Raw genomic sequence first — 13979 nt, forward strand, 5'->3', positions numbered from 1 at the left:
TACTTTGTCAACTGTACATTTTATGAAGTCTTAATATAAATCAAGTGTTTCAAATGAATATTTAGCATCTGACTTGAGATGCCTTGTTAAGTATACAATACACAGGAACTTGCAGACTTAGTACAATAAAAAGAATGTTAAAATTCTCAATTTAAAAATATGGATTACATATTATCTGCATATGTTAAATACAGTATATAAAATGAATTTTGTCCATTTCTTTTTACCCTTTCTAATGTGGCTACTAAAAGGTTCAAAGGTAAGTACACGGCCTGCTTTTCTACTGACAGCACTGCTTTGAGATGGTCTCTAGATGAGTCTCAAGGAGTCTCCCCTGTTCGATGACTTGAGAAATTGCTTAGGACTTATCGGAAGGGCCTCTACACTCACCTGTCTCTGTTTTTCGTAAGAAGATTTCGCTCGATCCCTTCCATCAGGTTTTCAAAACACAGATGCATAGCCTGCTGCTTCTCTGGTGGTTGGCTGTTCACGATACTATTCCTTAGGTCAGAAAAATACTATGGGGCAAAGAGTGAGAAAGGGTAAGGAGAGGAGACAGGGATTAGACCTCCCTCATCTGCAGGACTGAAGGGATGTTCTCCAAGACATGGAATAACCTACCCAAATGGGGTACCTTGGTTGTAACTACTTCCAAGACCATGTATGTTCATCTTACTTAAAAATCAGAGTTTTAAATTTGTAAACACTCTAAGGGTCATCTGATCCAGGGTCTATTTTTTTTTCTTTTAAAGGATTTTTAGTAATTTTACACCCAAAGTGCGGCTTGAATCCACAACCCTGAGATCAAGAGTCACATGCTCTATCAGCTGAGTCAGCCAGGTGCCACTGATCCAGGTTCTTCTACAGGAATCTCTAGACTTCCTTATGTTTGTGGTGGAGCAGGAACTAGAATTTAGGTCATTGGTGGTCTGCTCTCCAGGTATACTCTCTCCTGGTAACACTTCCTCATCCTTTGTCTGAATTGCTACACATGCTGACTTCTAACAGTTCAGTGATTATGTGCCATTCAAGGCATGAACAGTACATGCTCAGAAAATGGGCTGTTTTCTCCTCTGTTTCACCATCGTAGGGCGTTTATACCTATAATGTTTCTCACAGTGCCCTGGAAAATGATAGCCAAACATGTGTTTACCCATGCTTCTGGCTCTGGGCACCACGGAGCTGGCTCTCTTACCTTTTCATTAAGTAGTATCAAGCCAAGTAGGGGCCGTGACATTGACCACTGGTTCCTACAGTCTTCAAAGATGATGATGTTCAGCACCGTGGACAGCATCTGGAAATGCAGAATCTGAGGCAGTGATCTAGTGTGTAGCTACAGGAGACAGACTTATAGATTCTAAACAGAAGAGTTCATTGGGTTGAAGGCCTCTTCTGTCTAGGGTAAACCAGGCAAATAGTTTATGAAGTTTTATTTTAATAATCTATTACAACTTAAATTTTCTAAGGTATTTCCTGTCCTGTTCTTTAAATGGTTTGGCAATTCCTTTAAAAACGGATCTTCCATGTTCACCCTGATTTCTGTGGGGAATGGGATGGGTTAAACAGTGATCAGAGTAGGCAAAATCCCTTTAACTACAGCTCCCAGGTACTTGTCTCAGAGGAGACAGCTTTGTAATATCCTGGGAATATGATGATCCCATTTCCTTATCTATTTTTATCTAGTATATTTTTGCAAATCTTACTTCTAGAAAGATGCCTCACACAAATAAAGCAATGGCAAATATATGGTTTGATCTCTGTGTGGTCAGTTATTTCCTTTTATCCTGTATTCTTGTTCCCATTCTGCAAATGGGAGTACAAGCTTTACAACTGGAAACTGCTAACTCACGTTCCATTTACAGCAACGGGTGAGCCTGGCCATTGTTGTAGAAGGAGGTCATGTCCAAGGCTCAGGGGTTGGTGTGACACTTGGAAAAGCAATTCAGAACTTGTTTTTTTCCAGATCTTTAAAACATCTGATGATTACAGCAAACTCAAAATCCATTGCAATTTTAAGGCATGAATAATTTTTCGGCATTGCAATTTTTCGGCAGCATGAGGCTGGTGAGATAGGACTCCCCGTTTTGCTTGCCCTTTCCTCTCTCAGAGAGGTTCTTGCACTGCAGGACCCCCACACGGCCGCCTGATGCTCACGTTTCTTACCTGCTGGATCATCTCTGGATGCTGCTGCATGATATGCAGAAAGCGGTCACTCTCCTGGTTCAAGGGTGTCGTCCTCTTTTTGGTGCTCCGTGACAGTTGCTTAAAGAGGTATGTCACGATGTGGTCTAGACAAGAGCAGCAGCCTGTGCATACCATGGTGTCTGGAATAAAGAGCGCAGAGGTAAATTCAGCAGGGGTATGGAGCTGCTGATGGTGACGTGGGCAGCTAAGGGACTGCAGTTAGCTGAGCTCCAGTAGAGGCACAGGTAGAAGAGGTAGAAGTACCCCGGCAGACAGGGAACTGTCCCCAGCTCAGACAAGGCCTGTGCTTGGGTGCTTTCTGTTAACTTCTCACCCTCATCATATAACAAGGTCCAATTCTAAGTTTGAAAGTGAGCATGTGGTAATAGACAACATGCATTAATAATATTGACATTACTGACTCAATGTGGTGGAGATGTCTGTCTTCTGCTTCATAAAAAATAGCGAATAATTTACATACAGCAAGTACTTCTATTGTGCCAGATACTATGCTAAGGATTTTATAGATATTATCTCTAATTTATCCTCTTGAGAACTCTGGGAGGTAGTTGTTCCATTTTAACAAATAAACCAAAGTTTGGAGAGGTTATATGACTTGCCTCCAGATCACACTGCTCAAAACTGGACAAGGTGTGATAAGAATCCAAAAGTCCGAGTTACTGGGGGAGGCCATTAAAGCCAGCTTCATACAGCCTCCTGAAATTTCGAGTTTGTTAGAGGTACCCTATCCTTTATCTATGAAGCATTCTGCAGGGAGCATGGCGGGCCTGGCAGGGGTGGGGGAGCTGCAGACTCATCTACACATTTTACAAAGGGGACACCGCAGCACAGCTTGCAGACAGAGCTCTGACGAGGTGAGGCACAAGCCAGAGGACAAAGGGATGAGCCCTTAAAAGAGTCAACCCTTCTGTTTCTGTTTACACAGAGGTCCCTCAATTTTCAAGAAGCTATAAAACAGAGCAGGGTTGGAGCCCTTGGCTGTACTGTCCCAGGTATGGGTCTGCACCGTGCTGGACGTCAATGCCAGTCAAAGCAGGGGCACGGAGGTGTAACTCACCACAGCAGTTAATCCAAAAGTCATTCTGTGTGCACTTGCAATATATTGTGATTTTTTACAGTTGACTTAATCTTCCTATTTGTTTTGCTCAGCTTAATAAAAAAAATGTATTTTGTTCTCTGAATACGTGCATACCTACTGAGACTGGTCGAAGGTAGCCTAGGACAAAAGGGTTGGCAGGAGCCAGGTGGAGGAGGAAAAACCCATGCAACTGCCTGTGGGAGTGCCTTCCACAGCCTCCCTCCACAGTATAAGGCCCCTGCCTGGTCTTCGGATTTGTTCCGCCCACCTCCCTTGGGCTCCCCTGTACCAGTGGGTCCTCTGTACCGGTGTGTCAGTTATCTGGCCTTCCGGACTCTCTCTTGCCTGCAGATGCTAGTACTTGCTGTTCCTCCTGCTAGGAAGCCTCCCCACTAACCTGCTAATGCCTGTGCAGCTTTCTGGCCCATGGTTTTTCATCAGTGCTTTTGGCTAGCCTTGTTTTACCCCACTTGCTCAAAACCAGGAGCGTAGGTGTTCTTCCTCACAGCTCTCACAGCACTCCCTCCTCAGCCCCACTGTGGTGCAGAAGTAGATAAGTGCAGTAAACAGGCACTTATCGACCTGTTTAATCTACGAAATAAAAAGCTCCTAAAGGACAAGGGCTGTGGTTATTAATAATTACTGTATCCTTAGTGCCTAGCACAGTGCTTGGTCCTCAGGATAGGATCAGTAAGTATTTCTGGATGAGAATATATCCATGAGTCATACAAACATATACTTTTGGATACCAGAGCAAAATCTTCTCTTTCTGTTAAGAGGTAAAAAGCAACCAATCCAGGTGCTCACCAAGTGCAGTAAGTCCTTCAGAAATGGAAGAGAGAATATACATGATGACGTGAGGTTCCAGGCTTGCAATAAAGTTCATGTGGTCCTGGGTCAGGACTTCCAGTAGTGAATAGTAAGACTGGCTGAGCTTGGGATAGTCCTGTAGGAGAAGAGGACAAAAATCTGCTTAGGCACTGGGCACCTCAATATGCAGGGAGCAAGACTTTCTTTTTCTTTTTTTTTAAGATTTATTTATTTGAGAGAGAAAGCACGAGAGGGATTTAGTACCTCGAAGAAATGAAAATAAGAGTGGGAGACAGAATCTCAAGCAGACTCCCCGGTGAGCGCAGAGCCTGCTATGGGGCTTGATCTCATGACCCTGAGATCAGGGCCTGAGCTGAAAACAAGGGTTGGATGCTCAACTGACTCTGCCATCTGGGCACCCCAAAAGGGAGCAAGATCTTAAATAAAACAGCTCAGTTCCCTTCAGATGGGAAGACAAAAGAGCGAGTTCGAGTTAGTTTATAGTTCTCCAGAGAAACATTCAACTGCAGTGTCAGGCAAAACAACCAAAAAGCCAAACCCCCCAAAAAAACACCTGAATACGATGAGGGGCTCAGATCTTGTCAGCAAAGCTTAGTGCTTACCAAGAGGTCACTGTGGGGAATGGAGAGGAGCAGCTTGATGAAGGTCTGGAGAGCGTTGTCCAGGGCATCATCTCCATAGAGACGGAAGACTCCAAAATTGACATAGCTCCCACTAAGGGCTGCCTTCAGCATGGAGAAGCAGATGGAGATGCCCTTGAGCTTCAGTGCATAGACCTGATCCTTTGGGACCTCTCCTAGTGTCAGGATGCGATTGCCTGAGTAGACAGACATGTGACATATACATGTATAAAACCACATTATTACTGATAGTTTAGGTCATCAGCTCAACCCTCCTACTGGGAGGCCCTCAGTGCCAGCTGGCCTTATAATATCATCCTGGCTGGTGCCAGGGCTTGCCTACACTGCATACAGTGTGGTGACTGAGCTGGAATTCCCTCCCGGGGTTATCCTCCTCTAAAGCACGTACCATACATTGTTATCATCTTGCTGGTTTCTCTGAAGAGTAAGATGCCATTGGGGGAAGAGACATCAAATTGTAGTCGCTGGGATCTGAGCAGAGAACGCAGAGGCAGAGAAAGTCAGAGGTATGCTGCTGGAAGACTGCAGTACTTAGGCTCTCATCTGAGTACCCTGGGTGATTCTTTTTGCACTAAGATGTGCAGATTACCTATCCTAATGCAGAATAACCAAGTCAAAGGTATTAGTTAGTGACAGAGCTTCTATCTTGAAGACTTACATGCTAGACTCAAGTTCTGCTTCTCAAACTGAAAACATTTAGAAGAAATGGAAGTGAGGCAGAAGATGAAACTACTCTCTTAAAATTCTCCACTTTGGTTAAAATATGGCTTCTGCAATAGTCATTTCTTAGAAGTACTCAATCAGCCCTTTAGACATTAACCTGCCTTTACCTTTATAGCTTCAGTGGCAACCAAGGGAGGGTACAAGCACTGTTACCCCTTGATAAAAAGGAAAGAGGTGAAGGGACTGGTGCTGCTACTAGAGAAAATGGGTGAGACAAGTGTTTTAAACAACTTGGGCTCTGGGTTCCTGACTGTCCACTGAACCAGAGCCCCTCTTTGCTTTGTGCCACCTTTTAATGAGCTGCTAGTTGGGACTTTTACTGACTGTAGTTGGTTAAAGCCTCAAACTCAGGAATCCTCCTTGACCCTTCTTTCCTTTCCTCCCCACGTTGGATCCATCAAGGTCTAGCACTACATAACATGCCCCGAATCTATCCAATTCCTCTAGGTTCTTCTGCTTCCACTACTTGCCCCTCTAGAGTTTCCTTCCTCACGTGAGAGAGGGGTATCTTTCAGTACTGTCAACAAGATCCCTGTGATTCCGTGCCTCAGACTCTTTGGCAGCTTCCCGCTGGCACAAGAACATGTGTGCCTTCCTCACTGCTGCTGTACTAAGTCACCACAGGGCTGGGCTCCCACCTGCCTTTGACTCCTCCCTTCCTATGGCCTCCCACATCCACTGTGCTCCAACCAGTGCATTTTCCTGTCTCCAGTCCCAGGGAGCTCATCCCGTCTGAGGGCTTTTGTAGCTGTTTTCAGCTGTAGGCTCCTCTAGAATGGACGGTGGTCTTTTGTAGTTATTTTCACAGTTTAGAATGCTCTTTCTCCTTATTTTTGCAGGGCTATCAGAGTCTCTTTTGTCGTTCAGATCCCAGCTTAAATATCACCTTCTCTGACAGGTTGCTTCTCTGACCCCCCTCACCTTCAATTCCTCTATTTTATTAACTTTTTTCTTCACAGCACTTATCACTATTTGAAATGATTTTCCATGCTTGTTTTACTATTTGTTCTCCCAGAACGTAACATCTAAGAGGGGAGGGGGTTTTGTCTGGCACAACAGCTAGGAAAGTGGCTGGCAGAGAGTAGAGGCTCTAGGCTCTTTGATTATTACCTACTCCCTCACTAAAGTAGTTTTAAAAATTAATCCTCTCAGGGTGCCTGGGTGGCTCAGTGGGTTAAAGCCTCTGCCTTCAGCTCAGGTCATGATCTCAGGCTTTCTAGGATCAAGACCTGCATCAGGCTCTCTGCTCAACAGGGAACCTGCTTCCCTTCCTCTCTCTGCCTACTTGTGATCTCTATCAAATTAAAAAAAAAAAATTCTCTCGGGGCGCCTGGGTGGGTGGCTCAGTGAGTTAAAGCCTCTGCCTTCAGCTCGGATCATGATCCCAGGGTCCTGGGATCAAGCCCCACATCGAGCCCCACATTGGGCTCTCTGCTCCACGGGGAGCCTGATTCCTCCTCTCTCTGCCTGCCTCTCTGCCTACCTGTGATTTCTGTCTGTCAAACAAATAAATAAAATCTTAAAAAAAAAAAAAAATTTTTTTTTCTCTCAGGAGTGCCATGAGGGGCAGATACACGGTCCCGCAATTCTAGTGAAGTCAAGGGGGTGGATTTTTCTCTTCTTCCATCCCTAAATTCTTGGGCAAATTTAAGATTTGGTATTTTGGAAGTCTGCCTTACTTTCTTCTTAAGTAAATCATTACCCATCCAGCTGTACTTTGCCAAACAGACACCTTTCTTAAAAATGGATTATTCATATACGTCTGGCCTCACTCTCAATTGTCTTTTTTGAAATGTGAACTTTGAAATGTGGTGGACATGACACCTTTACTAAATGTCAACTTTTATATATGGGCGGGGAAATTGGAGTATAGGTTGCCAGATTCACCTCTCGTAAAAATGGGTTATCTTAAGACTCTTAACAAAGTGACTTACTTCCTGAAGCAGCTATGACTTTGTGCGGCTGGAACACCCTTCTTCCAAACAAACAAAAACATATACACATTAACTTTTAGAGACGTTTTTCAAATTCTGAAAGCAGTGAATCTTACTATCTTCTACAGTCTGCCCAAACACGAGATAAAATCTCTTGTTCCAGAATCTTCTCAGATCAAAGGGCAGTTGTATTTTTTGAAAATCTTCATCCGGCTTACCTGTTATGAACTAATTCAGCCATCAGCTTGAGAACAGGAGTGGTACAGGCTGGATCATGGTACCATAACTCAATTGCCCGCTGGAGAATTGGCATGTAGGATGGGTATCTGTAAGTGAAAAGCTAAGGAAGAATTCTAAATCCAGAAAGGTATCGAACTGAAAGTAATCTCTCTGCGCTGGTTCAGCACAAACTGTCCAATGAAAGTCTCCACCTGCCTGTCTCCTGCTTGCTAATCTTGTAGTCTTTTTCACCGAAAGGTGCTACAGTGACTGTATGCTCCTGAAATTGTAACAAGCATCTAATAATGCACTGCCATTTACATAATGACTTGGTCCCAAAGAGCATAATGTGTCTCACATTGTTAATTTATCTTCTTTTCCCTTCTGTGACATGATAGGAAATAAGCTATTTCTGTTATATAACTATTGGAGAAACAGAGGCACTCAGCTTTGAAAGGATTTGTTCAAGGTTATGAATTCAAGGTCAGACTTTCTCATTCCTAGGAAAGCTATCTTTTTTTGGCAGATTGAAATGTCTCTTTCTCCTGACTGTAGCAAACTTCATGTGCAGCAGTTCCACAGGCATTTATACCTGGGACCCAGAACAGAACGTGGGAAACAACCTCATTCGTTTGCCTGTCTGTCTGACCCAAGCAGGCAGCCCTCTGCCATTAAGCCACTGTGAAATGGCAGCTAACAAGACACAGGGCAGGTCTTTGGGGAAACCCTTCGCCTTCGTTGCCTCCTTCATCCTCCCCCTCCCTCTCCCTTTCCTGATGACTCCACCACCCATCCGCACTCCAGTTAGGGCTTTCAGTGGCAGGCCTTCCTGGTCTGTATTAGGATACATCCACTCAAACAGCATCATGAAGCTGGTCTTGGCATTGAAGGCGAAAGCTATCCCTCTCAGGTCTCTTACGAGGCCAACCAGAGTTCGCTGTAGTAGAAGGCAAAAATATATTAAAATAGAAGAAAAACCAAACCTATAACCACTTGGTGGGGATTTCACCAATGTGTAATCAAATTCTTCCACCACTCAACAAATACTCCTTCCCAGATATTCTGAACTGATCTCTTCCACACTACGATGCAATCTTTTTCACTTGGAAAATTAGTTTTGGAAGCTTGTTATGTACAAAAAAAGCAGTGATTCCTGGTCCATCACAGCAAAAACAGGTTGATAAAGTTTTAAGACACTAATGTGATAATTCATTATGTAAAAAATGGAAAAGCAAAAAAGCTCGATTCAAGAAGAGTTAGAAAAAAAGAAGAAATGGCCAAAACGTTTACACAAGAAGGGGGAGAAGGAATATATATCCTAAAGGTTGGTCCCACAACTAATTACAAAGGCTCTAGTGCCACAGGAAATCAACTGCAGACCCTGCTGGGAGGAGGACAAAGAAGCCTACAAGTTACCTGCCCCTCTGGCTGGGGTGCCTGGAAATAAGACTGTCAACCCTGGAGCTGTAAAGGACACTTTTACAGAAGATACTGCAACCTAAGAGGTCAGATATCATGACCAGCATTACGAGGCTAGGTGGCAAGAGGGCCAGGGTTAAGATTCATACCATCAAGACTCCAAATCCAATGCTTTTTCTCAGTAGAACTTTTACTTGTCTTATGGGCCCTGAACAGCAATTAAACTGCCTTGAAAAACTAAGTCATCACTAGGCTCAAGGACATGGCACATATGGATGCCCTGATTCATTGGTCAAAAATGACTGCACTTCTGCTAACATAACAGCCTGTTTTAAGCGAAGTTCTATTCCTAAACTAATACATAAACTATTTTCAAATCTAAGACATGGTCACTCTAGAGACTTATTACATGAAGTGTAACAAAGACATGGATCATGCTTATAGCTCATGGTCAAAATAGTTCTTTTCATAAATTTTACTTGCTTTGTATGGAACTAAAGTGATGGGGGAAAGGGTGGCTATTCACTGATCCCCCTCAGTTATCCCTGGAACCCGCTGGTACTCAAGCTCAAGTTACCGCTGCGCTCCACACTAACAGCTTTGAATGGCGCCTATCTCAAGACACTGGTATAAAGAGGAGAGAGAGCTGGACAAAGTAGTGTTGCTCTCTGACTTCCCTGATGATTTGGAGACAGAAAACTGAGAGCCTTTCTAAAGATGAAAACAGAATTTTAGAATATTAGGTAAAGCCTGGCATTTTTGGGACCATAGTCCTGGCTATTAGGTGACTGTAATTCAGCCTCAGTGTCATTATGAACACTGCGAGAAAAGTCCTACAAATACTAATAGCCTAGTGTCTTCTGGTTTTGTTGCAGAGACCTACATAGATAAGGAGAACAGGTGTGTGTGAAGATGGGGAGACCAAAATCAAGAAATAATCATTCTGAAAGCCAAAATCAATAACTAAAGATAACTTTAAAATTCCACATACATGGAAATTCACAAAGCCTTCTAAATGACTCCTCTCATTTAAGAAGAGATCTGAATGGAAATTAAATAATACAAAGAACTGAATGATAATGAAAATGTTACATATAAAAACCGGAGGCTTAGAGCATAACAACATTAACATACTTAATACTATTCAACCGTATAACTAAAAATGGTTAAGCTAGTAAATTTTACGTTACATGTTTTTTTTAACAATTAAAAAAAAACCAACATCCAAAACCAACATGTGGAATGATATACCTAGAGGCCTAGAGAGACAGTTACAGTTTTAAACGCTTACATTAGGAAAGGAGGGCTGAAAAAGAACAACAATGGAGAAACCCCAAGAAAAAAATGAAATAGAAAATACAGATACAAGAGGTTAAACAAAGCAAAAAAAAAACAAACAAACAAACAAAAAAACCCAACTATTATTTTTGCAAAGACTAAAAAATACATCTCTGGCAGGACTGATCTAGAACAAAAGAAAGCACTAATAAGCAGTATTAAAAATGAAAGGGGAACACAATACGGAAGATACAACAGAGATTAAAAAGGTAATAGGAAAACATACAATAACTTTACGTTAGAAATAACCACGTTATTACATTTGAAAATGTAGACCAAAAAATCCTAAGTGCGGCTTAGAGAACACATTTACACATTTTAGCATAAAAATAAGAGACTTTAGATTTTCATCTACTGGTTCTTCCATCTCAAAACCCCAGGAGTCCAAGAGATTATATACAAAGTGAAATCAGTGGAAAATGTATGGATGAACATTATTTTCTTCAGTGCTAGCTAATCTAGTCTCTGTCAGGGGTTGCCGGAAAGCAGAAGCTGGTCAACCAGTGGGTGAAGGACTCACCTTTGCCTCTTGCTCGTTGAAACTGTTAGTGCTAAACATCTGGGCCACAGCCTCAAATGCTCCTGTGAGTGGGAGCATGAACTGCTCGTACTGATCTTCATCCTCTCCTGCCAGGGAAACAACTAGTCTGTGACTCCAGTATAAAAAATACAAAGCTGTGTATGCAAGGAAGATAAGATAGTATGACAGGCGAACAGACCCAAGGATAACTCAAGTAGGCCCCTTTACCATATACCCCATGGGTATTATTAGTAATTTCAAAATGAAATGTAAATAGATCATTTTTAATCTAGAAGAAGGCAGAAATCATCCATTGCATGTTTTTCGACACCAAGCCACAAACCCAGAGATTTAGATGTGTATAAGATACTACATTTTTATCTACTTCTCCTTAAGTGAGAGCTAACAGTCAGCTAAGAAAGGACTGAGTCTGGTGTATGAGAACCTGATGAGACTCATACTTGAATCGGGTGCTTGTGGAGGCTCTCTTCATGCTTCTCTTTTCACCCATCTTCCATAAAGCAAGAAGGTTTTGTAATGTTATGTGGTAGGATGAAACTTAAATAGCTCAAAATGAGGATGGCAGCACTAAGTCTCAGTCATTAGTTGACCCAAAACTGCTAGTATCACAGCAGAGCTAGCAAGTTTCTTCAGCCCTGTGGGTTCACAAGTGCTAGTGAAAGGAAGATTCTGTTGATGGTCTTAGGTGGATTGTGCCTTCATTTGGGGTGGAGGGTTTACCTGGCCAACAAGGTGCATTTAGGACTCTAAATTCTCCTAACTTTCAGAGAAGAAATATGAATAGGTTTTAAACCCACTGCACATCAGAGGAAACTTCTGGCACATACTGTTCTTCTCTTCCAGTTACAGGGAGCATGATAGCATGATGTGTTCTTGGTGAAACCAGACTTATTTCAGAGAGTTCTGTTACTGTTGAAACAACAGGAAAGACCTCCCCCACATCTAGTTTTCTGTGCTCAAGTAAGAATTGACACCGCGCCAGACTGCTGCCAAGCCTCTAGGGTTTACTGCAGTACCTAAATCCACCATGAGGAGGCGCCCAAGTGCTGTGTAGAACGTAGTCCGACACCGCATGTCTGTCAGATTGGACTGATTGTTAATGCCCAGAAACGAAAAGTGCTCGCTCTATTCAAAGAAAAGAAGACAAGTTAAAAAGGTAAAGCATGGGCACAGGCAAGCCAGGAATTTCAGAGTTACTGAGCCTTTTCAAGCTAATGGCTATCTTGTCATTCTTTTTTTTTTTTTAATTTTATCTTTTTAATTTTTTATAAACATATAATGTATTTTTATCCCCGGGGGTACAGGTCTATGAATCGCCAAGTTTACACACTTCACTATCTTGTCATTCTTAAGAGTATGAGTTATTGTCTACAACTAATTTATCTTTGCATGAATAGTTGTAGGCAGTGTCATCGTAACCCCGATCACCCCGCTCTCAGGGAGCCACTCAGATGTCCGTGGAGTGTGATCTGGCGGTGTGAAGGGAGTCAGGAAGCAGTCTCTGGCTGGGGAGGCACTGTGGGCCTCAACTGAGAACATCTCCTGTGTATGGCTGTGGAGGAAGCACGTGTGGCTGGCAGGAGAGGAGAGCTGGGAGGAGCGAAGCACTCACCGTGTGATTGTTCAGCATGAACTGTACCGCACTAAGCTTCACCAGTTTCCTTACACTGCTGTACGTGAAGACAAAGAGAGAAGGTCAAGGAAAGTGTGTGCAAATAAGGCATCTCTAATGCAGAATGCAGCTTTCTAGGATAAAGTAAGCAGTTTCTTTCCTGCCTTTGACTTCCATACCCAGATTCTCTTATTTTCCTTAAACACTTGAATATGACACCTGCCAAAAAAGATGTGTTCTCTTCTAAGTGGTATTTAACTGATCAATGACAGAATACCCATTCCAAACTCCCATCTGTAAGAAAAGAGATAAAACCCAGCAGTTTCCCCCAAGAATCATGAATATTCTAGGGTAGCTTCTCTCACTAGTGCTTCTAACAGGGAATTAAGCACCAAATCCCTGCCTCAGGCACCCACTGTGTGTGGTGAATCAAGTTTTGTCCTCTGCATTTTAGAATGGTACTAGCTATGTACAATCTTTGGGATGACTGAGAAAAGAGTAACTCATTTTTTTTTTTCCTTTTTTTTTAAGCAGAGAGGCAGGCAGAGAGAGAGAGAGAGGGAAGCAGGCTCCCCACTGAGTAGAGAGCCCGATGCAGGGCTCGATCCCAGGACCCTGAGATCATGACCTGAGCCGAAGGCACTGAGCCACCCAGGCACCCCAAAGTAACTCATTTTTGTAGGGTTTAGTCTCTTGCAGACCCCTGCTGGTGGAAGTCTGTCTCAGCAATTCAAACTTTATGGCAGACTTAGTCCAAGTCAAGAAGGAGTGCAGCCACTTCTTTTACTGCAGAGCTTGTAATCAGGTGGCTTCTACCAAAAGGCTGACAAATAATCAAGATGGACTCTGCATCTGGGAGGATGCAAAAATATTGGCTACGGAGTGTATACTGATCTGCTGGATCTTAGAGATAACCAGGGAGAAATCTGTAGAAACTGTCGTGGGGTGGCTCACATTTGGCATCTGGAATTATTCCTCGATTCTGTAGGAGAATGCAGGATACCTGAGCACACATAAAAACTAAATGAAAGTGTAAAGAGCAGGAGGCCATGATTTCTAAGAATGTGGCAAGCCACAGTTCCTGCTGTGCAGAGAAGCCAGCTTGGAAAAAGGATATCCAATGGAGAGGTCATTGAGAAGCTGTAGTGTCTTAGAAGTGATCGGTTCACAGCGGCCCCAGTACTTCAGGTTGGTGATGCTGGAGGACAAAAAGAAAAAAAAAAGCAGGAGATACTTTTGATTTGCCTGGTTTCCTTGAGGGCTGGGAGAAGAAGAAAATCATCCATCAAGAGTCACCACACATCTGCATCACCAATTCACAGACATCACAACCACAAAAAATGGGTATAAAATCTCCGTACTTACATTTGGTTGACTAGAAAAATTATCCTTCAGATAATCTTCACTACTTGGTTCCAAAGCTACACTGGCCCATACC

At 42.9% G+C, this 13979-nt stretch overlaps 1 protein-coding gene across 4 annotated transcripts in view; it reads right to left on the minus strand.

Moving 5' to 3' along the window:
* XPO7 (exportin 7) overlaps window positions 1–13979 on the minus strand; it is a 90694-nt gene that overhangs the window by 2204 nt on the left and 74511 nt on the right. For all 4 annotated transcript variants that reach the window (XM_082729305.1, XM_082729303.1, XM_082729304.1 and 1 more), the window contains exons 16-27: window positions 13659–13739; window positions 12542–12605; window positions 11946–12054; window positions 10909–11015; window positions 8480–8568; window positions 7631–7738; window positions 5144–5226; window positions 4717–4931; window positions 4091–4229; window positions 2164–2324; window positions 1196–1294; window positions 391–518 (exon numbers count right to left, since the gene is read on the minus strand). In XM_082729305.1, coding sequence (XP_082585431.1) covers window positions 391–518; window positions 1196–1294; window positions 2164–2324; window positions 4091–4229; window positions 4717–4931; window positions 5144–5226; window positions 7631–7738; window positions 8480–8568; window positions 10909–11015; window positions 11946–12054; window positions 12542–12605; window positions 13659–13739 — 1383 coding nt within the window. The remainder of the gene's footprint in view (window positions 1–390; window positions 519–1195; window positions 1295–2163; window positions 2325–4090; window positions 4230–4716; window positions 4932–5143; window positions 5227–7630; window positions 7739–8479; window positions 8569–10908; window positions 11016–11945; window positions 12055–12541; window positions 12606–13658; window positions 13740–13979) is intronic.

This window comes from Mustela nivalis (genome assembly GCF_964662115.1).
Source record: "Mustela nivalis genome assembly, chromosome: 4".
Taxonomy (NCBI): Eukaryota; Metazoa; Chordata; class Mammalia; order Carnivora; family Mustelidae; genus Mustela; species Mustela nivalis.